This window comes from Lacerta agilis, chromosome 10 (genome assembly GCF_009819535.1).
Source record: "Lacerta agilis isolate rLacAgi1 chromosome 10, rLacAgi1.pri, whole genome shotgun sequence".
Lineage (NCBI taxonomy): Eukaryota > Metazoa > Chordata > Lepidosauria > Squamata > Lacertidae > Lacerta > Lacerta agilis.
In genome coordinates this window covers 22,618,427-22,644,907 of record NC_046321.1, presented here as the reverse complement: position 1 = coordinate 22,644,907, position 26,481 = coordinate 22,618,427, and the positions used below count along the sequence as shown (strand labels likewise).

General features: G+C 42.7%; 1 protein-coding gene across 1 annotated transcript in view; it reads right to left on the bottom strand.

Moving 5' to 3' along the window:
* Window positions 1-43: 43 nt before the first annotated feature.
* The window catches only part of STAB2 (stabilin 2), an 82,844-nt gene continuing 56,406 nt past the window's right edge, over window positions 44-26,481 (bottom strand). The window contains exons 50-69 of the mRNA XM_033161812.1: window positions 25,531-25,590; window positions 24,615-24,791; window positions 24,412-24,504; window positions 23,171-23,317; window positions 20,513-20,569; window positions 19,685-19,808; window positions 17,588-17,737; window positions 16,978-17,082; window positions 15,952-16,059; window positions 14,312-14,505; window positions 12,835-12,976; window positions 11,829-11,962; window positions 10,397-10,562; window positions 8,622-8,728; window positions 7,902-8,021; window positions 5,641-5,790; window positions 2,980-3,090; window positions 2,068-2,190; window positions 1,230-1,346; window positions 44-597 (exon numbers count right to left, since the gene is read on the bottom strand). Coding sequence (XP_033017703.1) covers window positions 547-597; window positions 1,230-1,346; window positions 2,068-2,190; window positions 2,980-3,090; window positions 5,641-5,790; window positions 7,902-8,021; window positions 8,622-8,728; window positions 10,397-10,562; window positions 11,829-11,962; window positions 12,835-12,976; window positions 14,312-14,505; window positions 15,952-16,059; window positions 16,978-17,082; window positions 17,588-17,737; window positions 19,685-19,808; window positions 20,513-20,569; window positions 23,171-23,317; window positions 24,412-24,504; window positions 24,615-24,791; window positions 25,531-25,590 — 2,436 coding nt within the window. The 3' untranslated portion in view covers window positions 44-546. The remainder of the gene's footprint in view (window positions 598-1,229; window positions 1,347-2,067; window positions 2,191-2,979; window positions 3,091-5,640; window positions 5,791-7,901; window positions 8,022-8,621; window positions 8,729-10,396; window positions 10,563-11,828; window positions 11,963-12,834; window positions 12,977-14,311; window positions 14,506-15,951; window positions 16,060-16,977; window positions 17,083-17,587; window positions 17,738-19,684; window positions 19,809-20,512; window positions 20,570-23,170; window positions 23,318-24,411; window positions 24,505-24,614; window positions 24,792-25,530; window positions 25,591-26,481) is intronic.

Here is a 26,481-nt window from a genome sequence, read left to right as displayed (position 1 = left end):
ATATTAAAATTACCAAAACCTGCCTCCCCCCCCCCCAAATTATGTTAAATAAAAGGTACATAAGCCCTCAGTAACTCTTTGCCCAGACAGAATGGTGCTGAAATGAGAAGCCACTTTTTGCAATGAAATGTATCTGAATAAACTTTTTTAAAAGGAGAAAATTCTTATGAAAGGCCCCCCCCCTACAAGAGCAAATTTCAGTCAAGCAAAGTCAGCAATCCCATGTTCACTCTTAGTTATAGTTTATTATGCATTATTTTGTTTTTTAAATGTATATCTGCAGCACATGATAAGGAGCACTCCTTTCCCCATGAAAATTATGAGTTGAAAGCAGAACAGTAGAAAACCCTGAAGAACAAAGCAGGAACTGTACAATGTAATAGTAAAACAGCATTTAAAGGAACTGAACTGCCTTCAGCAACTTTCCTGAGAATTTACCATAGTCTTCAAATATCCCTCCCTAAAGCCAGACAATTCTTGGCATTTCCTTGTCTCCTCACATTGCTTCAGCTGAAAAGTTGCGTATTTTATCTCCACATTCAGGCATCAGATCTCATCCTGGGGACCACTGCTCACCAGTTGTTGTTCATCAGAAACCTGAAAAAACAACCTACAATTTATATGCTATAGTTATATACGAATTTAATATTAATTTACAAAGTAATTCACTATATATAATACAGTGTTCATTTTGGCATAAACTTTCCTACTGACATCCTGTAAAATAAGTACAACAAAGCATTTGTTTATGAATGTCATTTTTTTATTTTGTGACTTCTCCAAAGAGCTTGTGGTGGCATACATTGCTCTCCAGCTCACAACAATCTTGTGAGGTAGGATTAGGCAGAGAGATAGTGTTTGGTTATCCAGTGAGTGGAGACTGGCTGTGCAGTAGTATCTCATTTATGCAAAATCAATTCCAGCTGAAAAAAGGCCTGCTCCTGGAGGGAATCACATTGGGGAAGTCTGTGTTCCCGGAGAGGAAGTGGAATCCCTGCTTCACATACTCCCTGGTCTGAACAAGCCCTTCGTTCAGCTAAGACTTACATGCATGCATACAGAGACACTGATGCAGCAAGAGACATTAAAAATAAATCATGGTAAATTGACACAGCTCCCTTTGTCACCCAAACTGGTGCTGCAACGTATTACATGCTCTCGCTTTTTCAGAAAAAGCTCAAGCACATAGTTCTGCTGATTATCTTATCAAAATCAAAATGAAAACTTACAGAAAATGGATCATAAGAAGAGTCTGGTGCTGAGGTTGTGGAGCTTTCATAGTTAGGGTTTGAGATGTTAGAAGATGGTGCTCTGTCCAGTGTGGTTACATCAATCTCATCCTTTTGCTGTTTTAAATAAGTAAGTAAACAAGTTTATTTTTCACAGATAAACTAATGAATTCAGAAGTCATAAGATATTTTTTACAAGTGCTTCTAGCAAACATTATGGCCAAACATGGTTTGGCCATCGTTAATGGATGTTTGGCTCATCTGCTTTTTTTCTAGCCTCTCTCTTCTTGATAACACTATTTTGCCATATCTTCTGAAATTTGGCTAGCCATGCTTATCACAAAGCATAGCGTTCCTCCAAATCAGAACCGGAAACCTAGTTGATACCATTTCCAGTTCTGGTTTTGAGGCAAATTGCAGTTTGGCATTAAGCATTCTTTCCCCAGTTTGGACAAAATATGGTGAAGCGGGACTAGTGAAGGGAAGTAGATTAGGTAAACCCCAAAGCCTGCTCATAATGTTCATAACAATGGCTTGCCTATAATGTCTGAACCAGGCCAAGGTGGTAACAAAACGAAGACACTCAAGTTCTGTTCATAATGAGAAATAGCGGAAGAACTCTGCTTTTGTGTCTTCCCTTTCTGAAAATAGTTACATTAAAGGGAAGCAAACTAGTCATGATTCTCTTTCATGATCAAAGGTGTAGCATTTACAGCAATTATGTTTGGGCAAGGGACAATTTCTTCATTTTCAATTGCCACTAATTAAAAACTTGTGTCAAAATTCAGGAAAAGGCAGTAGCTATGAAGGTCAACTTACATTTGCATTGGTTTCTTACCTTGAAATATGGGAAACTAATGGTTCCCTGCTTAAATCTGAAGTATGAATATCCGATTAGAGCAATGATTCCTATGACCAGGAGGACTGCAAAGAATATTCCAATTCCAGGATGTAGAGAGGCCTAAATTAAGACAGCAAAGGAAAACCAATGCTTTAGGAAGGGGGTTTCCAGCTACCCTCCCCTTGGAAGCCTGATAAGAAGCTGCTTCTAGGACTAAGGTGAAACTCCCTGTTATTGGATGCTACATGTTGTTTAAGTAATCTTGTTACATTTAAAAGTATTGGAATATGGATAATCCTGTTAGTTGTAAAGAACACAACAGCATGTATTGCGGTACTTCAGAGTTTCCCAAATTTATTGTGGCATAAGCTTTTATAAGCTAGAGCCCACTTTGCCAGATTCAATAAATAGTATCCTCAATTGGTGCATTTATGCTTTTTGAGGTGGGCAACCTTCCTTCCTCCCCCAAGGCCACATGAGGCAATGTGCAGGTACTTGGGGGGGCTGCATTATCAGTGGGTACAGCCAACATGCTTAAGTCTAATGAATGCATGAAGGGGTCAAGACCATAAGAAGCTGTCCTGATTCAAAAAGGATGAGGAATCGCTCTGTGAATGATACGACGGCCAGCCAAAGTGCCGTGGAAATCCATATTCTGCTGCAAATTTACCCAGGCGATTTGCAGGGTGCGGGACCATTTTCTCTGAGATGCGTCTGGGAGAGAAACCATTACGTGCACCAAATAAAGTGAGTGCACTTTCGTAGCAGGCTCCCTGCTGAAGCTACGGACATCTGTATGCACTTATCAAAGCTCATATCTGTTTCCAAAGAAGACGTGGAACTATTTGTTCAGTTTTCCAGTTGACCAGCAAGTGAGTTATCAAAAGAGACCAGTTGCACAAGACTTACATGGGGCGCAGGAGGAGCCTTCAGAGGTGCTGTGATGACATGGATGACCCCATTGGAAGCAACGATGTCCCATTCGAGGATAGCTTGCCCAGCCACATACCTTTTTTCCACCTAAAAAGCAAAAGCAAACCAAACGGCAGCTTGACAAATGCTTAACTGACCTTTCTAAGTTTCTTCAAAACACAGCTGGAGCTTATTTCTTAGTGCTTAGATCCTTCTCATATTATCCTGCTCATGGTTGAAGAACTCAGCCCCTTATTTTAGTGTGTTATTGGACATCAGCCCAAGGAAACTTCAATTCTTCTCTGGCAGGAGTTACTGGAAGCAGCTGGCTGGAGGAGGTGGAATCTAGCCTCTCTTAACAGGGAATTTGCTTCAGCTACATTTTAGTTTTACGCAGATATAATCTCTTGCTGAACTAATGTCACATTCTTTCCATCTCACTGGGTAACTTTACTTGCTCAATCCTGATATGGTATGTTTATTATTACATTATGACAACCATGGTACTTACTAGATAGTAATTACCAAGTTTCCTAGGAATGTGTTAACCTTTGGCTCCCTTCATGTCTACCCAACACTAGATACTACCGAAGACTGAAGCCACCACCTTTTGATTGATTTCATATATATTTCCAGGCAAAAAAAAAAAATTCTGAAATAATATTCTGATTCTAATCAATGTATTGCTAAAAGTATGGGTGATATCCAGTACAGTGGTACCTCGGGTTACATACGCTTCAGGTTACAAACTCCGATAACCCAGAAATAACGCTTCAGGCAGGGGCGTTCTTAGCCCCTTGGCTGCCGGGGGCGGGAAGCCAAGAGGCACCCCTGGGGGCGGGGCATCGCGGTGCGTGCGTGCGTCATTACGTCATGACGCACGCGACGCCCCGCCCCCGGGGGTGCTGGGCGGCGGATTCAGGAGTCTTTGCAGCCCGCAAAGACTCCCGAAGAAGCCTCCGCCCGGCAGCAGCACCCCTTCTTGCTGCGGCTGCTCGTGCCTGCGTGAGCAGCCGCTGCAAGAAGGGGTGCCGGGCGGCGGATTCAGGAGTCTTGGCGGGCTGCCAAGACTCCCGATTCGGCGAAGGAGCAAGCGGCGGTGCGTGGGGGTGACATGCGGCGGCCCCTCCCACCACTCGCCACGCGCCACCGGTCACCCGGGGAGGAGCAGCGCTGCACGGACGGGGTGCTCGCTTGGCCGAGCGAGCACCCTGTCCATGCAGCGCTGCTGCTCCCAGGGTGACGGAGGAAGCGACAGCGCGTGGGAGTGGCGGGGGGGCCGCCGCTTGTCACCCCCACCCGCCGCTGCTCACCCTGTCACTGGGGGCGTACCGCCCCTACCGCCCCTCCCCAGTGACGCCCCTGGCTTCAGGTTAATAACTGCTTCAGGATAAGAACAGAAATCGTGCTCTGGCGGCACAGCGGCAGTGGGAGGTCCCATTAGCTAAAGTGGTGCTTCAGGTTAAGAACAGTTTCAGGTTAAGAACGGACCTCCAGAATGAATTAAGTACTTAACCAGAGGTACCACCGTACAGTCCATGCACAAGCAGCACCTGCTTCTGCGCTTACGGCAGGGTCATCCCACTCTTCAAAACCGTTCTCCCAAAATCTGGCCTGGAGGCATTTCACCCTATGACATGGATTTCGTAGTAGCCAAGGGTGTATTCTTTTGTTCAACCTACATGTTGTGCATCCGTAACCTGGTTCACACATAACAAGGAGATTTGAAAGTAGTAGGGTCTGGAAATGACCCCTGACCTACAACCCACCTACTTGTGAACAATTAGCCATTCCTGGCCTTTGTAGTTCCCTGTCTATGATAATCAACAGTGCTTTATTCACATCATCCTCCCCACTCAAATCAAAATAGGCTGAGATATTCATGTAGGTGGAAGGAAGAGGGCTGCAGCACTTCTATACCTCACAGAGTTCCAGCCCTGGGGAAAATAATATTAATTTTAAGTTTGGCAGGAATCACCCCTGCCTTCTTTTAGACCAGGGGTCCCCAGACTAAGGCCCAAGGGGCTCATTTAGGTGACCCCCCGCCACCAGCTCTTACCGGCACGGCTGCCCACTTTTGGGTCAGCAGAGCGATGGAAATAGCTTGTGTGCATGCGCAAGTGTAATTTCCGGCGCACGTGCACAAGCTATTTCTGGTGCTCCGTTGACCCGAAAGTACGCTGGAAATAGCGTGTGGGCACGCGCTCCCCTGCCCTCCGCGCAATCGGTGCTGGAGGAAGCGGCTCGAGGTCCGGTAAGTCTGGGGACACCTGTTTTAGACATTGCCTAGAAACAGTATTATTTAGACAAGGCTTTGAAATGTGTTTTAAAAAAAAGAAAAACCCACAAACAAGCAGAATTTATGGATTTTTTTCTGATGTTTTCCCGGAACATTGAATTTTTATGAAAGTGCAGTTTATTAATATTTAAGTACATTAATTTATTGAGTAATTAAATATATTGCTTACAGCCAAAATAGGCTTCTAGGCAGGTTTACAGGGTATAAAAATTAAAATATAAACATGGATAATTAAAACATCCCACAGAACAATTCCATTAAAACAAACACGGTAAAGGAAAAGTATGAACCAGACATGCTCCTATGAACACAACATACACACACACACACACACACACACACACGTACAAAGCACCCACCTTTTTAGCTGCAGAAATCTGGCCTCCATTGTGTGTAATTAACAGTTTTTTCCCTATTCTGGTTTGAAGGGTACTTCCATTGGTCAAATCTTCATAATAAAATGCACCAGTGTTGGATAAATGATATTCAATGTCTCTTCCAGAAAGTGTCTGAAGGCAGCAACCCAACATACAGTAATATCAATGAACAGAAACACTCAATGGATTTTCTAGAACTTGCCTAATTCACACGACATGACCCAGCTTTTAAACATTAAAGAGTTGTTTGATGCCAGGATGTTCCATAGAATACAATTGCATCAAAATGCAAACAAAACAAAAATAAATTGCTACTATTCTTAAACGAGAACCACCATCGCCTAGTCCACAAATGAAGAAGCTGTCGTCCTCTAGATGTTGTTGGGACATCCTTAACAACTGATCATGCTGGCTGGGGCTGATGGGAGCTTGGAGTCCAACTGTGTCTGGAGGGCCACAGGTTTATCATCCCTGCCTTAGCCTAAAGAAAATAAAAGCCTACCCTGGAATGCCTATTACTTAAAACTAGGAGAATGGCCACCATGGAAAATCCTGACCCATTCCCATCATTCTCATGGGTGATGTGTGCAGCAAGGAATGGGTTTTTTGTTCACAGAGACATTTTCAATTCAACTTCATTGTTTTTATATAGTACATAGCAGAGCAATTACACAAAGTCTTCAGAGTTAACCAGAGCGACATTCATGCTTTAGATAATTTGCTATTGACTCAGGATAATATATGTAGATACAGATATAGCACTCTGTCAGTTTGCTATGTGTTTTAACAATGGCAGCCAAAAACGTAGTTGCTTTTTCTGTGATGTAAGACCTGCTATCTGTTAATAGAAAACCAACATAAAAACCGAGAGACTTGCACGGGTAAAAATGTAAATAATGCATTTAAAAAATGAATCAGATTTTCTATTTCCTCAGACCCACACAAGTATTTATGTTCTGTCCTATGGTCCATCAGTAGATCTAGTGCAGAGATGTCCAAACTTGTTTCAAAGAGGGCCAGATGAAGTGAACATGTGTGAGGGCCAACCAAAGTTGCTGAGCTTTTTTTAGGATTGAAGTTGTTGAGCTTCATGCCTAATCTAGTGGAATCTAGTTGTTGGACATGCCTAATCTAGTGGAAAAAGGGACGCGGGTGGCGCTGTGGTCTAAACCATTGAGCCTAGGGCTTGCTGATCAGAAGGTCAGTGGTTCGAATCCTCGCGACGGGGTGAGCTCCGGTTGTTCAGTCCCAGCTCCTGCCCACCTAGCAGTTCAAAAGCACGTCAAAGTGCAAGTAGATAAATAGGTACCGCTCTGGCGGGAAGGTAAATGCAGTTTCCGTGCACTTCTCTGGTTCGCCAGAAGCAGCTTAGTCATGCTGGCCACATGACCCAGAAGCTGTACGCCGACTCCCTTGGCAGTAAAGCGAGATGAGCGCCGCAACCCCAGAGTCGTCCATGACTGGACTTAATGGTCAGGGGTCCCTCTACCTTTAATCTAGTGGAAGGGCATTAAATCTGGTAAGTGAAAAGGCTTGCCTAAACCTTACCACCATGCAACTTAATAAATAAGGTGTTGGGAATGAGAAATGAAGAATATGGCATTTGTAGTTTGGAGATGGTATGTAGGCAATCTATATCTAAAAATCTTTAGCTCTAAAACAACCTAATGCAGGGGTAGCCACTGCAGTTCCCTACAGAGGTTACTGGACTCCAACTCCCATCAGTCCCAGCTAGCATGGCCAATGATCAGGGATGATGGGAGCTGTAGCCCAAGAGCAGGCTTCCTCAAACTTGGCCCCTCCAGATGTTTTGAGACTATAGTTCCCACCATCCCTCACCACTGGTCCTGCTAGCTAGGGATCATGGGAGTTGTAGGCCAAAAACATCTGGAGGGCCGAGTTTGAGGAAGCCTGCCCAAGAGCATGGGGAGGGTATCATGTTGACTACCCCTGCTCATTAGAAATGGTCAGGTCTTGAAGAGAGAGCACACATAAGGACTTATGGGTTAGCAAGGAGGGATGTATTGCACCCCTATGCAAGAGGTCTGACTACTTAGGGATGGAGGACACAAAACTATCCATAAGTGCAGCACAAGTTTTCCCCATAGGAGTGAATGGCAGCCATTCACTTCTAGATTGTAGGACTTGCTGTCAGTTGAAAGAGGCACTTTCTTGGATCAGCGTATGTTGGCATTTTAACTCCCAGAGCTGGCATATAATAACAGTAGAATTAAGTCATTTACCTCATTTTCCTTCAACCCGTCATTGCCTGGTACAAACAGTGTTGCATGAGTGGATAAATTTGTGATGTATTTCAGGAACTCTTGGCCTTGCTTTGATGTGTTTGAGTAAGTCAGTATTTTCTGTGAAGAGACAGAATTTATTCTGGTGAGACGAAATCCTCAAATAGAATATAGTTTTATGAATAATTTTATTGAGATGAAAGAAAAAGTAATAATTCGAGTAATGTAACTCACAAAACAAATGGAACATATTTTCTTTTGTAATATGAGTCTGGCAAACATATGCAAATGATCCTACAATATAATATTTCCTTTATACATACAACTGTCTAAGAGATTAGGCTGAACAATAGTGAATATTTGACCAAAGTAAAACAACTTTGCTATGCCTTCTCAAGAGAAAGCGTTATTTCTGATGTGATGACATCTTATAGATGTTCTTAGACAATTTTCATACTTATGAGAACAAAGAAAAACAAACACAAGAAGCCTGGGATTGCAAACAATTGCTTCTTGACCTTAATTGCCAAATGATCACATCTGATAGCCATAACATTTTAAAATTTATTCATTGTCTGCTTATAGCCTGTTTATTGTTCCCCTTTAAGCTAATGTGATTTACTAAACAGGAATAAAGATGTTGGTTCATTTTTGAAATTTTGAGGCATATTTTATTTAATTTCACTTTTTGGGGCGAAGTGGTCTGTTTCTGTTACTTACTGAGACGAAGTTTGTAAATTTTGACAAAGAAATGAGGACTTGAAGCAGATTCCCACTACATGTAAATCCATCACCCACATAACCAATTTTACAGCTGCAGTTGACATCTATAAAACACAAAACAACACAATTTTAGACAGCAAGCAGAAATGAGGCTTCCATATCTAGAGAACTATCTACAATTGCAAAAAGAAAGGAAGGGGATTTTATATATATACTAGCTGTACCCGGCCATGCATTGCAGTGGCTCATTTGCTTCAATGGAAAAGGAGGATAGAAAAGAGAAAGCGCACGTTTGTAATTCTGTGGAGATATTGCCTGCCTCCCCACAGCTTCTCCCGTTGAACTCTTGCCTGTCTCCTTTCCTTCTTTCCTCCGCTGTAGTGAAAGGAGACCCCATTTTCACCTGTCTCCCCCACAGCTTCTCCCGTTGAACACCCGCCTGCCTCCATTAAAAATGCTGGCTCCGCCCCCGCAACACAACCCCGCTTTCCTCCCCACAGCTTCTCCCATTGAACTCCTGCCTGCCTGCCTCCTTTCTGCCTTTCCTCGCATTTTCGCCTGCCTCCCCACAGCTTCTCCCGTTGAATTCCCGCCTGCCTCCTCTCCCAGCAGAGAGGCTCCATGGTCTTCCTCCCTCATAAATGGCTCTTTGATCAAAACTGCTGGCTCTGCCCCCCATGCACACGACCAATGAAATTACTGTGTGCTGCTTTTGCATCCAGTAGATGGTGCTGTTTTTGCCAAAAATCAAGTTTTTACCTGTCACAGGTGTGACATTTATGCAATATTTTTACATAAAGACACTCCTGGATTGGAACGCAATGTTGTGTCAAAATTTCAAATCAATCGGTCAAGGACTTTCTGAGATTTGAGGTATTGAACAAACGAACATTTACATTTTTATTTATATAGATAATGAGATCCCTATCCATCCCACTACACAATATTTGCATGCAATTCTGCCTTATACATTCATTTTTACAAGCAGTTGTTGGTAAAAAATTGTTATATATATTTGTACATTATTCGGATTAATACATGCATGTTTCTTTGCATGTTCCCCTAATATATACATTTTAGTATGCGTTTTATGGTTGGAGAGCTGCATCACAAAATTTGGATAGGTGCGTTTTGGTTCCTGTATGGCTTCAGAAAGTGCAGATTAGGTAAATTTGCATTAAAATGTAAAACAAACGAATTCCGCCCCCCCCCCCCCAAATCAGCTACTAGTGGCAATGTAGACAATTAGGGAGCCCTTCTTCATGATACCTCACCCTCAACAGCTGCTTCATTGTCTGTAGACATTATGAATGTGTCAAATTGTAGAAAACCACGAGGTCTCGCTCCCCCCCCCCACCCTGGAACACTATCTGCAGTGTTAAAAACCAGGGGTCAGCAACCTTTTTCAGCTGTGGGCCGGTCCACCGTCCTTCAGACCATGTGGTGGGCTGGACTATATTTTGAGGGGGGAAATGAACGAATTCCTATGCCCCACAAATAACCCAGAGATGCATTTTAAATAAAAGGACACATTCTACTCATGTAAAAACACCCTGATTCCCGGGCCGGATTGAGGCGGCGATTGGGCCGCATCCAGCCCCTGGGCCTTAGGTTGCCTACCCATGGTTAAAAACTCTCCACAGTACCTCAGAAATGGCTTTGTTTCTGCTGCCAAGTTAATATACAATGACAATTCAAACTTGTTAGTAGTTCTGGAAATGAACTATATTTCTGGCAAACGACATTAGGCAAATACACTTTTTTTTTTTTACCTTTGACTCTGTAACAGTAGACATCCCATGTTTCACTCGTGTTGACTCTGTACCCGTAGTCGATAATCCCAACCACTCCTCCACCACATTTGGGGGCAGAGTAGGCAGTCGGATAGGCTACTCTTCCATTTGCCAGCCAGCCAGCAGCACATAGGTGATACTTTGCCTGCCGTTAGCAATAATCATGAAACAAAGGAAAAATGGGAAATGATGTTAACGTAATGTTATGACGGGCTTTATGCAATGTGTGGCTAGTAGGAGCGGACACCACCCACTGTCAAAGCACAATGAAGCCTTGCTTTGAGGGCTGCGACTTAAGCATTGGTTCTATCTCTCATGGCCCAGTCACATGACTGGGCATTCCATTGCCAAGAAGCTTAAGACTGGGTGGGCTTTAAACATTTCCGTGCTGGGACAGAACTGCAACTGGAGGGCAATCCCAGCAAAGTAGCTGGCATTGTATCACGGAGCTGGTTGATGCCTCTCGCTCCAGATTTGGCACTGTGATGCTGCATAAGGAAACTTGCCACCTAGGACAGAGATCTCTGGCCTTTCTAGAATCATATGTACGTTCTTTCAGCCTGAGTTGGGAGAGAGAGGTAACGTGGAGAGTTTCACATGCAGTCTGAGAGGCAGGCTTGCTATACTATGCCTCGTTTGCCAAGCAAATGGTCCCATGGCAATTAGGATAGCACATACTCGCTACCAGTCTCTGTGCATCAGTACAGGTGTTTGCACACAGCCAGCTAAGACTTACTACATCCCGGAAGGCTCAAGGACCTATTCACGTACAAGTTCTGTCAAAACAGGCTCATGCATTCCCCTTGCGCAGGATACTACAGTGGTAGCTCGGTTCTTGAACGTAATCTGTTCCGGAAGCCTGTTCAGCTTCCGAAATGTTCAAAAACCGAGGCACAGCTTCCCATTGGTTGCAACAGCTTCTTGCACTCAGCGGAAGCCACATCGCATGTTCGGGTTCCCAAAAACGTTCGAAAACAGAAGCATTTACTTTCGGTTTTTCGGTGTTCAAGAACGGAAACGTACGACAACAGAGGCGTTTGGGAAAAGAGGTACCACTGTACTGACCCAGTTCTGATCTGGATTGGTAAAAATGCAGTGTGTTTATTATAGCACTGACTTGGGTATGCACAGGACTCGTGTTTGTTATTTGAACAAAGAAACCAAAATATGAAAGGGAGTTTTTTGTGTGAACCAGCCTCTGGTGCTTTAAAGAAACAGGTTGCAGCAACAGTCAATATTGTATTTATTTGAAAGTTTTCCTACGTACTTCTTTTTCTTTAAAAGAAACTACATGTATTCCTGATGGCACTTGTCCTTTACAACTTATTCTCCTGGCAGCTAAGTCTCACTGTTCAGTTCAAGCATATGTTAGTTATCTGCTTTGCCTGCAAGTGGAAATAAGCATTGTTACCTGTTGTGAATAGACAAGCTGAGTGTAAGTAGCTATTGTTGCTCCTTCGTCTGCACAGGTCTTATTTGCTGTGTCGTAAGTCATTTTATACTGACCCTTTGGAGAACGTACATGAAAAACTCCAACAGTAGTATCTGGAAGGAAGAATGGAGCAAACCTCAAAATCAACCCTTTCCATTATACAGTTTTATATCCCACGTTTCCATTTCACAGTGTATCCTGAATATGTAGGGTTTGGTTTTCTAGACGTCTTGTGGATAATTATATCTTGGATCATGAACTGGCCCCTCATGGTCCTACCAAAAATGCTTTCAAGTAGCAATAAGGAAATTCAGTGCTCCAAAGACGCACCCCTCTTTTGTCAAGTCAATCTTATTGTTAGTTAGGCAAGGAATAATAATAATAATAATAATAATAATAATAATAATAATAATAATAATAATAATTTATTTGTACCCCGCCCATCTGGCTGGGTCTCCCCAGCCACTCTGGGCAGCTTCCATCAAATATTAAAATACATTTAATACTGATACAATATTGATTGTATGCAATAAATCAGTCAATACATAATCCAAACAAGAACATAACTTCTAGCTTTTTATATCTAAAATAGGACAATGTAGTCCAATAACATCTGTGGAACCAAAGCTGGTCTAGAGATGTCTTCTCTTAGCTGGTACCTTCCAGCTGTTATTGGACTGAAACTCTCACCATTTGGTCTTGCTGCCTGATAGGAGTTGCAGACTAACAGTTGCATGAAGGACCATAGTTCCTTTCCTCTGATCTAGAGAAAAGCACATTCACCAAGACTACAGAAACTGACCATCTATAATGTAGCAAATTTCCCATTTAAGTTGCTTTGGGTAGCTATGACAGGATTTAAAAGAATTATAGGACTATGTAATTCTGATAAGTCTAGGCCCATGAGAGTCATGGAACAGTCTTGTTTTTTTTTAAAAAAAAATCACAATCACTATAATTGTGTGCCTGCTTGTGGTGTACTGACCTTGGAAATGGAGATCGGCACAGTTAGCATCAGCATGGCATTGCCCATTATCTTGCAAACATCTGTCTACCGGTAGCTGTTTCACCTCACAATCAATTCCATCACCAATGTAATTATCTTTGCATTCACACTTGCGCTTATCCTGGGAGAGAAATTTGCAATGAAACTGCATAAACATTGGAAGATGCCTTACAAGAGTCAGACCACTGGGTCCATCTAAATCAGTATTGCCTACATTGACTGACATCAGCTCTCCAGGGTTTCCGGCAGAGGACATTCCCAGCCCTACTTGGAGATGCCGCTGGGGACTGAACTTAGGACTGCATGCAAGGCGGATGCTCTACCACTGAGCTATAGCCTTTCCCCCTAGATTGTAAACACTTCAGCACAGATATTATGGCATACTGTCTATTCAAGAAGAATGGGGAAATGTGTGTGTAAGATCCTTTGTACCTACCACTGTTTTTGAGCATCTCGGAAGCTGAACATTTCGGTTTTCGAATGCTGAAAACCCAGAAGTAATTGCTTCTGTTTTCAAATGCGCCTCGGAAGTAGAACAGCTTCCGCTGCATATTTCTCAATTTTCTCAATGAAATTTGCAGACCACCCTTTGTGCCTCAGTTTTCGAACGTTTTGAAAGTCGAACAGTCTTCCAGAACGGATTGCGTTGAAAACCAAAGTTCCAATATAACAGTACAGGAGGGAAACGGACTAATGTTTTGCAGACTGTATTAGGTCCCCTCAGCAGCTGGAACTGAACATGATATTTTCAGACCAACCATGCAGTTCTCTTTCAGGGTAAAAATACTCATAGTGCTGCTGCCACTATAGACCTTTGGAGCAGAGGTCTAGTGCCCCACTCTGCAGAATAGGCAGGAGGGTCCTCAGACACAAGAGGGCAGGCTCACACACTGCCATCTAAAAAGCACTCGCTCCATAAGACCATTCAGTCCAGATCTAAAACTACCTAATTGCACTACTGCAGACTTAAAGGCACATCCGCAGAGTTTTCATTTCATGCACACACTGCTTCTATCTCCCCTTGCCCCAATCTAGAGCACAGGGAAATGCTGGCTGTGGTTTATTGCATGTTATGATTATTTTATGATTACATTCTGTAAGCTACTTTGCAGACCTGATGGGCTAAAATGTGGTTTACAATCTGCAGTATGTATGACTGACCAGAATAGCTAGGAGGGTGGGGGATACATTTAGCTTTTCCTGGGACACTTCCAGAGTTTTGTTAGGGGCTAAGAGTGCACAATTGCAAATGTGGGCAAATGATGCTATCTGAACAGTTCCCTGAATACCAATGAGAGAAACAGCCTCTCGGACAGGGGTTTGGAATCTGTGGCCTTCCAGGTGTTGTTTCACTCCCATCATCCCCAAGACAGCATGGTCAACAGTGATGGGAGTCCAGCAACGTTTGGAAGGTCATATATTGCCTAGGACAAGGTGAAAGACTCGTAACACTTACAGGTCCTGTCTTGGTGCAAGTTGCATGTTCATGGCAACCACCATTAAACCCATCGGTGCAAGGGTTGATAGCCATGCAGGTGTAGCCATCCCCTTTGTATCCTCTCTGACATGTGCAATTGACTTTCACATCAGTTTGTACACATTTTGCATTCTTATGACAGCCACCGTTGGTTTTCTTACAAAGGTCCTCAGCTGCAAAGCAAAGCAAAACACACACACACACATATATATAGCTATTGAAAATGGAAGTTCTATGTGTTAGCTATTATTGCAATTTACTGATAGAGCAGTCCTCCAGGCATTATTCTATTCCTTTATATTGATGAAGTGAGATTTTTTGGCCCCCCCCAAAGAATGAGAAAATACAGAGTATTTCTGGCAGTATCCGAATGTTATGATACCTCGTGCCTACAATCGTGACACCAAATGCCTGGATTTACCCTAGGGAGAAGCAAGTGTTCAGTCTGTCCTCTACAATGGGGTGGATCTATGCCCTTGGTGTGCTCTTCTCCTGCTCTTATTGGACCAGCTTTGGAATGGGAAGAACTTTAGTGGTCAGGTGCCTCTCTAAAAGTTAAAGGCTAGGAAGGAAAGGACAGAGCTAAAAGAAACCGCTGAACTTGGCTGAATTTGTTGAGTTAAATACCACATCAAAGCTTGCAGCCAGAAACAAACTTAAAAAGAGGGAAATCCCTTCAAATGCTAGAGAAGTCTGCCAGTTTGTGCTTGAAGTTTGTGCTCGAAGATTCTCTCCCTTTCCTTTCCCTTCCACTCCCAAACAGATGACCTGGGCTGCCAGATCTGACAGTCATGATCATCAGGTAGGTGTGCGAGAGAGACTAAACACTCTTCCCTAACAGGTGATCAGTGCCTCAGAGCTAATAATCACCTAACTGGAACACCCAGAAGCACAGAAGTGGGTCCACCTCCCCTTTAATATTCCAAGAACAGGGGATCTATAAGTATAACATGACGTTTTGGCTGTGGAGACCAGCCTCAGAATATCATGGACAATTAGGATAAAGTAAGTAGGCGGGTGGCGCTGTGGGTTAAACCACAGAGCCTAGGGCTTGCTGATCAGAAGGTTGGCGGTTTGAATCCCTGTGACGGGGCGAGCTCCCATTGCTTGGTCCCAGCTCCTGCCCACCTAGCAGTTCGAAAGCACATAAAAGTGCAAGTAGATAAATAGGTACCGCTCCAGCAGCAAGGTAAACGGCGTTTCCATGCACTGCTCTGGTTCACCAGAAGCGGCTTAGTCATGCTGGCCACATGACCCAGAAGCTGTACACTGGCTCCCTTGGGCCAGTAATGCGAGATGAGCGCCGCAACCCCAGAGTCGGACAGGGGTCCCTTTACCTTTACCTTTAAGTAGGCTGTCATTATGAATAATTTGTTGTAAGCACAAAATATTGGCTTGCTTTGTGCAGAGTGGATCCAGGCCCCCTTAATGCCACACTACAATACATGTATTTGTGGAGTTCACGGATACTTTCATATTTTATTACATTACATAGGAACTGCATGAGGGCTGGAAAATAGGGGTGCGTAAGAAAACATGGTGGAAGATTTCAATTAAAACACATTCCTTCAATTTTATTAGCGGCTGATCTTTCTAGTTGACTCTCAATGTGATTTTACCTGTACACGTGATTCCATCTCCATTATAGTATGGTTTGCACTGGCAGGTGTTTTGCTCTTGGCAAACAGCATTAATGGAACAGTTGGGTGAACATACGGGAGCTAAGGCTGTGAAGAAAATTAGAACCATTACCCATATTAAAACTTTTCTTATTGTCTCAAGACTGAAGAAAAATCCTAAATAAAGAAACTGGAGGTGTGGCCTGAATTGCATCCCTGTGCGCTGAATCAATGTACTGTAAATACCTCAGATACGCTTGCAGTAAACTGTTTTAGTTCAGGGACAGGGAAATCCATGGAGGCCAACAATATCTGGAGGGGCATCAGCCCCAGCTGGCATAACCTATTGGTCAGGGGTGATGGGAGCCATTATCCAGCAATATCTGGCACAGGTTCCCCACTTCTATTTTCTCTTTCACTCCCATTTTAATCCTTGATTAATGCATTGCAATGAATGTTATGGTTAAATAATAAAAAAGACTGACTATTTCAGATGTCAACATTACAGTTATCCCTCTTAAACAAATCTACAATTGTTTTGAGGGTGATGATAGAGGAGTGATGATAGCAAATGTGTTGCTAACATTGTTTATATTTACCGGTATATATCAGCTTTAGTTGTTCTATTTGTTTTATAACTTTTGTTGCATTTCCCTTGCCTTCACAACAGGCCTATGAGGCAGGTCCTTCAACTAATAACCATTCACAGGGTAAAGGTACCCTAAATGGTTGATGAGGAGTAATTATTTTACTCCATTAAATGTTGGTTATAACATCTCAAGCATATTTACCAGAAACCAAGAGCCACTGAAATGAGGGAATTAATTCTGACTGGGCTACCTCTCTTATAGAACCACATCATGAATGAGAGTATGCAAAGAATATTGATTTCTTTAAGTTTATCAATTATTCATATGGAAAATATGGTGAAGACTATTTTAATTAGCCGACAGCTCTAAAAAGTAATGGCGAGATGAAAATCTACTCTGCAGGCTACAACGTTCTCCTACTGTTAAAGAGTCAGACCGATTTTGGTTTCACAGAGCTGCCCGGTCCATCCAGTTTCACAGAAGCACTGTCCTGATCCATAAATTCCTTCATCGCACTGTCCGTGTGATGTGCACTCACAGGCTGTAAACAGAAAGTTGTTGGATGATTAGGAGACTGATCATAAGGAGGAGCTTGATGCAACCCAAAAACCTATGTTATTAACACTAGCTGGCCCTAGCAAAAGTGTTTTCCCACTGTCCCTTATAATTAGAGAAGTTGCAGCCCTTGAAGATGGGGCATGTGAAAGGGGTCCATACTGCATTTTTCACTCCTGCACAAATAAGCAGCCTAGGTTAGGCTGAGCCTAGAAGGTTTGAAGTCAGGTCTCCCAAGTTCAGCTAAGACATACTCTGCAACCACTAACAGAGGATGGGGACCTCTGACCCTGCAGATGTTGTTGCACTCCATCTTCTATCAGCTCCAGCCAGCATGGCCAACAGTGAAGGATGATGGGAGTTGTAGTCCAACAGTTTCTGGAGGGTGGCAGGTTCTCCACCCCTGAAACTAAGCCACATTATCCCTTATAGCCTGACAAAAGGTTACACAAGTAAAGAACTTAATAGAACGACAACCATGTGAAACCTACATTTGCAATCCAAGCCGTATCTTCCCGGCATACAGAGCTCACACGAAGTCCCATTGAAGCCAGCATTGCATTTACATTCTCCCGTGCCAGCATATTCATCATCACATGAACCACGGTTATTACATGGAGTTTCTGACCCTCCTGGGCAGGCTGGGAAGCAGAAAATGGCAACAAGTCAGTCCTTGTAAGAACTTTCCCCAAGGCGACTATTTTATTACTTATTGGGTTAGGACCCCACAGCTCAAAGAGAAAGATCTATTTAGGCACACAGAGCTAAGGTGTGTTCCAGCTTGCCCGTATCTTCCCTGAAAGAATATTATGGCTTAGGTTCCAAATATATTAATTAATTCATCATTATTATTCAATCTCTTACTACCCTTCCTCATGCAACAATGCAAAATTAAAATAAATTATAACAATTTACATTCAAAATAATAGGGTGGGTGTTAAGAATACATGGGCACGTCCTCTTGGTAGTGTTGCATTTATTTCGGCAAGCCACGAGAGAGCATTCTCAATGTAAGCACTAAAGTTATGGAAATTGTCCTTCCTCTTTATAGTTTATGACACCAACTTAAAACTTATTTCACCCCCCCAGGCTTTTGTCTGAAGTTTTGTCTCCTATGCACCTTTGCATCAGTACTGTTTGATGGTTGTGGTGATTTTAATAGACCTAACAAAATCGAAAATTCTTTCTAGTAGCACCTTAGAGACCAACTGAGTTTGTTCCTGGTATGAGCTTTCGTGTGCATGCACACTTCTTCAGATACTGTAATTTAATGCACACTTCTTCAGATATTGTAATAGACCTGTAATTTAACTGTACAGAAGGGTTTTGGTAACAAAACCCTTTAAAATCTATTTACAAGAGGCAATAATGAGAAAAGTATACCACCAGTAGCAGTTATTCTAGGTTGCATCAGAAGAGGTTTAATGCCCCGTTCAAGGTCTGCCTTGGTCAGACCACACTCGGAATATTGTGTCCAGCTCTGGGCACCACCGTTTAAGAAGAATATGGGCAAGCTGGAACATGTGCAGAGGAGGGCAACCAAAATGATCAAGGGTCTGGAAACTAAGCCTTATGAGGAGCGGTTGAGGGAGTTGGGTATGCTTAGCTTGAATAGGAAGAGGAGACTGATATGATAGTCATCTTTAAATATCTTAAGGGCTGTCATATGGAAGACGGAGCAAACTTGTTTTCTCCTGCTCTGGAGGGGAAGACCCAAACCAATGGATTCAAAGTTACAAGAAAGGCCATTGCAACTAAACACCAGGAAAAACTTTCGGACCGTAAGAGCTGTTCAACAGTAGAACAGACTCCCTCAGAAGGTGGTTGACTTTCCTTCATTGCAGGTGTTTAAGCAGAGTTTGGAGGGCCATCCGTCATGGATGCTTTAAGTGAGATTCCTGCATTGCAGTTGGTTGGACAACAAGACCCTCAGGATACCTTCCCACTCTGTAATTCTATGATTCTGTGAAAAACTTTTCCATATCACTTTAAACACTCTGGACCGCCCCCCCTGCCATCTGTTTCTGCCACATGCTGCCTGGTGGTTGCTAAGCCAACTCTCCTGTTCAAGAGTCAGAACAGACGATATGTAGGAAGCTTGCCCCCGTTTTCTTTTTTAGGCAGCCGTAAAGCAGAGGTCAGCAACCTTTTTCAGCTGTGGGCCGGTCCACCATCCCTCAGACCATGTGGTGGGCCAGACTATATTTTTTTTGGGGGGGGAATGAATGAATTCCTATGCCCCACAAAAAACCCAGAGATGCATTTTAAGTAAAAGGACACATTCTACTCATGTAAAAACATGCTGATTCCCAGACCATCAGTGGGCCGGATTGAGAAGGCGATTGGGCCTCATCCGGCCCACAGGCCTTAGGTTGCCTACCCCTGCCAAAAAGGGATCCAATGTTGACTGTAAAAGTTCTGCTGGGAAAGGGGATGTTTAATCTCCCCCCCTCGTGTTGTTATCTAGACCTAAATTGCTCCCCCTTCCCACACTGCTAATAGCATCACTGAGAAAGATATATAAGCACAGGGACCTCCAACAGCCCTTCTCAGAAGCTTCTCAAGTGTTTGATGCTAGGAAATATTACCTTGGCATTCATTCCCAAAGTAGCCCTTGCAGCACTGTGGTATCCTGATCATCATAGAGCAATCCTTCTGACAGCCTTTCAAGATCCTGTGGTTGAGAGTGTAAGAACATCTCTTCACCTCTCCCTTACGGTTTCATATTTAGAAATGGGGGTGGGGGTGGGGAAAGAGAATGGACAAAACAAAGGAATCAGGAAATTCAACAAATGCACCATAGGACAAGGTATTCATAATGCCCCCACCAGCCCCCATGTTCAGAATGGCTTAGAATCATAGTGTTGAAAGGAATCTCAAAGGTCATCTAAACATAGCTGTCAACTTTTCCCTTTTCTTGCGAGGAATCCTATTCGGAATAAGGGAATTTCCCTTAAAAAGGGTGAAACGTTGACAGCTATGCATCTAAATCCAACTCCCTGAAATGTGAAAGCACATTTTGCCTTCCGAAAGGAATCCTGCTAACTGTAGTTTACCCCTTACAGAACTATAGTTATTGTTGTTGTTGTTGTTCAGTCGTTCAGTCATGTCCGACTCTTCGTGACCCCATAAACTATAGTTACCAGCACTCATAACAAACTACAGTTCCCAGGATTCTGTGCTGTGGGCAAATGTGCTTCAAATGTATGGTGTGTAAGTAGCTTTGAAATCTTATGATTGAGGGAGTGAGAAAGGAACCACCAAACTACTTTATAATTCATATGCAGGCTACAGAGCTTCCAAGTCCTTTTGATACTTCCTTTGCTGTATAAGCTGGTTTGTTTAAGTATTTTCCAAAATATTTTATTACAACTTGTCGGTCAGATGTTCACTCATAAGTGCAGAACTGCAATTACCGTCACTTTAGCTCCAGCAGGGCACCGAGGAACAATGTAACAAGCAGTGCAGTCTCCCTGAAAAGAAAGAGAAATGCACTTTTTCTACCAGAAGTCTGAAAACCCCCAAAGCTTGCTAGGATTAAAAAAAAAATCACACTTAATTATTAAAATATTTATGCAAATGCAATATATAATAAAACTAGCACTATGACCTGACATTGTAAACACCGTTTCCTACATTTTTAAAAAACAGGTCTCTTACCAAAGGTAATACAGTGGCACCTCAGGTTAAGAACTTAATTTGTTCTGGAGGTCCGTTCTTAACCTGAAACCGTTCTTAACCTGAGGCACCACTTTAGCTAATGGGGCCTCCCGCTGCTGCTGCGCCACCAGAGCACAATTTCTGTTCTCATCCTGAAGCAAAGTTCTTAACCCACGGTACTATTTCTGGGTTAGCGGAGTCTGTAACCTGAAGCGTCTGTAAGCTGAAGCATTTGTAACCTGAGGTACCACTGTATTTACTAATATATACCTGAGTGAATGAGTGAGTGAATCAGTAGGTTACACAGCTGAAGGGTCCCCATGAATTCAGTTGAGCCTCTATGCAGAGCCTATGCTCACAGAGCTTATATGCACAAAGTTTATATGTGCACAATCAGAACCAAGCAAAAAGCAAGCCCAATAAATCAAGCATTAGTGAATAGGTAAAAAAAAAAAAGGTAAAGGACCCCTGGATGGTTAAGTCCAGTCAAAGGCGACTATGGGGTGCAGCGCTCATCTAGCTTTTCAGGCCAAGGGAGCCGGTGTTTGTCTAAAGAGATCTTTCTGGGTCATGTGGCCAGCATGATTAAACTGCTTCTGGCGCAATGGAATACCATGATGGAAACCAGAGCACACATAAATGCCGTTTACCTTCCCACCGCAGCGTTACTTATTTATGTACTTGCACTGCCGTGCTTTCAAACTGCTAGGTTGGTAGGAGCTGGGACAGAGCAACAGGAGCTTACCCCATTGTGGGGATTTGAACCACTGACCTGATTGGAAAGTCCAAGAGGCTCAGTGGTTTAGACCACAGCACCACCCGCGCCCCTATTTGTACAATAGTGTTTTAGAGGCCTAAAACACAGCTTCTCAATTAACATTTTTTCAGTCACTTCGGTAAAAGAAAATACATTTCTGATTCAAGTCCTGTTCAGTAGTGCATGGGAGTGGAGGGAGAGAAGATTGTCATTGCAGTGGTAAGACGTTGCCCACAAGCTGCACACATTAATTTGAATGCCAGTGTTGTGGCCCACAACCTGAGGACTTTGCAGTGTGCAACTGAGTACTCTGATGAGGTTCAGGCTTCTTCCTTGGTGGTAGAACTGCCAGTACCTCATACAGAGCCTTCTCTGCAAAAGGACACAATCCTGCCACCATTCTTAGAGACTCAGAGGGGTACGTCTGTCTCCTAAGCCTCACAGAAGCCAAAGACTACAAAACAAGGTGAAGACACTTTAACCAGCTTCTTCAGGTTAGAGGAGCATGCTACATTCTAAGCCTGGTCAATCTACACAAAGCTGCAGGGAGTCCACCTTTGGTACAGCTCCATAGAACTGTCCAAGTTCCTGCATGTTTCCTTTTGGCGTGGCATTCATGCTCCCACTGAAATGCACAGAGCCTGTGCATGTACAGTTGTATGCATGTTTGCGTCTGTCTTCAGGCAACTCAATGAATAAGATGGTTCAAGACTTTTTGCAGTCTGAGGTGGACCAGCAAATAGACCAGATGGACCAAGTCAATGTGCATAGTACTCAAAGCCAGTCAAGGTATTTTGGCACCACAGGCAGAGAATCCCACTAGTACCTCTTTGCTGTCCACTCACAGGCATTCTGGCTTGCGGTGGCTGTATCATTCTGCCTAAGGGTAGGGCCTGTGTATAGGTCACTGGGATGGGGGTGCCAGGCAAAAACATTATTAAACAATCTATGGACTTTTAAACTGTGGGATGCGAGTCTTGTTTTATTTGTTACTTTGGAGTGTGTGCGTGTGTGGTAAACTACTCTGTGATCCTCAGCTGGAATGGTATAGAAATTTAATAAATAAGTATCAGTGTATTGCCACTTTCCTCCCAGGCACAGACATTCCTTGAGAACACCTTAAATGACAGAACAGAGAAAAAAATCCCATATGCACCATATTGGTTTCCCCCAAATACCTAAACATTTATAAAATCCTGGAAATATAGAACAGGGAATAACTGAGAAATGAAATCTAGCCCAGTAGAACTGGGCAATAAAATGGAGAAGTAGGCAGAGAAAATTCTTAAACATCTCTCTATTATTATTCCTAGTCAAGGACAATAACTAAAGATATTCAAAACGGCAAAACAGCAAATGCATTTCACTATCTAAATTAAGCAACATTCAAAAGTAGGCAGTAAGAAGCAGATTAAATCCACTGAGTTTAATTGAACTAAATCCACTTGAACTGAATAAGACTTCTGAGTATGCACATACCAAGCTGCATTATTTAGGCTCTGATCTAGAGCTCCAGTGTACAGCAAAAGGTCCTGCATATGCAGGATTCCCTTGTACATGCAGGAGATGTGTATACATATTGGAGCACTCACAGATGTAAGGGCACTGGATTAGTTCTGAAATTCAGAAGGCAACAAAAATCCATAGGAGGACTGACCGGAATATCAGAAGAGATAAAGGTGTCACATCGACCTCCAAGGATAGGATCTGTTAACATGCAGTCAATACCATAAGCGATGCCACCGTCAAACTCAATATTCCTTTGTACAATCTTACACCTTCTTTCATTGAGGAACAGGTCACCCTGAAGGAGACAGTTATAATAAAGTTATCACTGCTTCAGCAAGAGGCCTGTTTGGTAGTGAAAACAGGAAGAATAAATATAAATTGGAGTCATGATTGTCGGTTTGTTTTTTAAAGTAAGAGCATACCAAACATATTTACAAAGAATCCTAAAGCCAACACCTCTTGTGTAATATCTGCTTATCTATTTATATGACAACATGGTTCAATACCAATGCTTTCAGAGATGCTATGTATCTTATTATACCGTTTCGTTTGCTGCCACTGACATTTTAATTTTGCTTTTTTATTGTTTTATGGACATTGTATTTTAATGTTTTGTTGCTTTAAGCTGCCCAGAGAACACTGATATTGAGCAGCATAAAATCCTTAAAAGGCACTATTTTTATGGAATTAGTTGTTTCATTAATGCAAAACAACTATGGGTGCTTTTGGAGAAAGTCTAGTATGATCTAGATCTGGGGTAGGCAATGCAGGTGTTGCTGGAGTCAGTGATGAGATGTTGCTCATCACTGAACGCTGACCAGGGCTGATGGGGGATGGAACCCAACAACATCTGGAAGGCACCACATTAGATACCCCTGATCCATCTCAATCTGATTTCTGATGGGAGTTTGGGCATCCTCTTGGTCACCTGATTTGACAGTCTGTGCTGATGAAGAGATAGGGGCAATGTAACTCTGTTGATTCTCTGAACCTCTCAGTGGATTTCAAAGAGATTGATTGATTGATCTTGGTTGTTCTTCTGGTCTGCCTTCTGGGGGCTGTACAGTGGTTCCATTCCTTTCACCATTCCATTCCTGTGGAAAGCTTCACTTTTCCACAGTTTGAAGATTGAAGACTATCGTTCCCTCCCTATGGAAGTTGCCCTACAGTATTCTGCAGGGCTCTTCCCCACTGTTTGGCAAGCTGCCTTCTAAGTTTCAGAGTGGAGTCTTTCCCAGCTCCACCTAGAGATGCCAGGGATTGAACCTAGGACTTATTGTATGTGAAGCCATATGTTCTGCCACAGAGCTATGTCCCTTCCCCCAAAGTATGATGGTGGGATTATAGGGCTGGAATGGTCAAAACACCATGGATTAGCCAAACACTCACAGTATTGCTGTCATCATTGCCACATATCACACTGAGATCAGAACCTTGAAGAGTCTTCAGTGAAGTAGAGCTAGGGAGGGCATAGGCTAAAATCTGTGGAAGAGATTAGGGAAAACAAGAGAAAAAGGAAGAGACTGCATTGGTGCTGGTTTTTTAAAAAAATATATATATATAAATCATCTAGAAATGTTGTACGCTCCTACCTTAGCACTTCCAATAATGTGAAATTTCAAATACTGAAGCAGTTTCTCCTTGTTTGACATTTTAAACAATGAATCCTGCTGGTCCTTTGGCAGATCCCTGATTACTTTGTCAGAGGGCCAAAACAAGGTGACTGGTTGATGAAGAGGATCGTTAATGAGACCCATCAGTCCTGAACTCTGAAATAAAGTAAAAGGGAAAAAAGACACATTTATTTATTTATTTAACTATAAATGATATTTCACTGTGGATGTAAAGAGGGCTCCAGGCAGGTTCTGTTGCCTACTCTGCAGCTCAGAGACAAGAAATGCCCAAAACTTATACAGAAGACTTTTCGGCTCTCTTCCTGTTGAGTCTCAATCCCATTTCTTGGAACGGCTTAGGAGAAACTGGAATTCAACAGGGCAAAAAGTTATACATAAAATATAGACAAAATAGGAAAACCACCACAAGGAGTGGAAGGAAAACCATCCTGGAAATAAGCAAAACCCACAAGGAATAAGGAAAAAAAAACACTGAGTATGTATTATTGTCCCATGCCCCTTGATGCAAATTTAATCATCATAGGAAACTAGCAGGGTGGGTCTTGGAGCCACAGTGAAATACCATTCACGGTAAATAAATTATTATTATTATTATTATTATTATTATTAATAAATACCCCACCCATCTGGCTGGGTTTCCCCAGCCACTCTGGGCGGCTTCCAACAGAATATTAAATATTAAATGCAATAATATATTAAATATTAAAAGCTTCCCTAAACAGGGCTGCCTTCAGATGTCTTCCTTCACCTGTAAGATGCAAGAGGTCTCCAAGTAAATGGGATTTCCTCTGACACAGGAGTGCACAAAAAAATGCTAAAAAACCCTGCATCCAAAAGGCCTTACAAAATGGGTTACAAAATCAAGTACTCTTACCTCTAGCAAATTGTAGAACATGATGTACCCATTTTTTGCTGCAACCACTTTGAGGTTTTCCTAGGAAGATAAATTATTTGCCATCTTATTTGCTCATTTAGTAAATGTAACATCAGGGTGTTTTTAAAAAAGCAATAACATACTGTTTGTTATTTTTACATACAATATATGAAAGTGGTTGCTGCTTTCTGCGAATTCTCTTAACAGAAGTTTCTGCATAGCAGAAGCCTATTTACCCTAATCCTTGTAACTATGGTAAGTGTGACCACAAAAGGTGCTAATACCCAACTACTGCTGCTAATGAATCAATAGTCTGTTTACTAAGTATTTTCAGTGCCGGCATAGCATCCACGTGACACTGGTGGTGGTGGTGGAAATATGAATTTAAGTCAACTAAGTCCTACTCAGAGTAAACCCATTGAAATAAATGAACCTAAGTTAGTAATGTCCTTTATTTATTAAATGTGCATCCTGCCATTCCTCCCAAAGCAGTCCAGGGCAGCAAAACAAGAGATAGAGGCTCTACTCTGAGTAGGACTAGCACTGAATACCTGCCTATGGTCTTTGCAGCCCTTTCATTTCACAAGTGCTTTGCTAGTTCCAATTAGCTGTAGTCTAATTCACAAATTACAACCAAACTAGGCATGACACGAAACATGTCCAGTGCTGTGGTTCCGTTTTTAAAAACTGCTTTGCCCCCATTTTTGTCTGGGAAATATTAAAAGAGGAAGGGTTAACCATGCCTCCCCACGGTTCTGATGAAAATTGTCTCTCCCTCACCTTTGGTGGCTATTAACAATCGAAAATAGAACCCTAGGACCCAAGTGGCACATTTAGCACCATGATCTAGTTTGGTCCTAAGAGAAGAGAAGCACTGGGCTAAGCCCCACGTTGCTCTGTAGGGCAGCCTTCACCAACCTGGAACCCTCCAGGTGTTTTGGACTGTTGAGA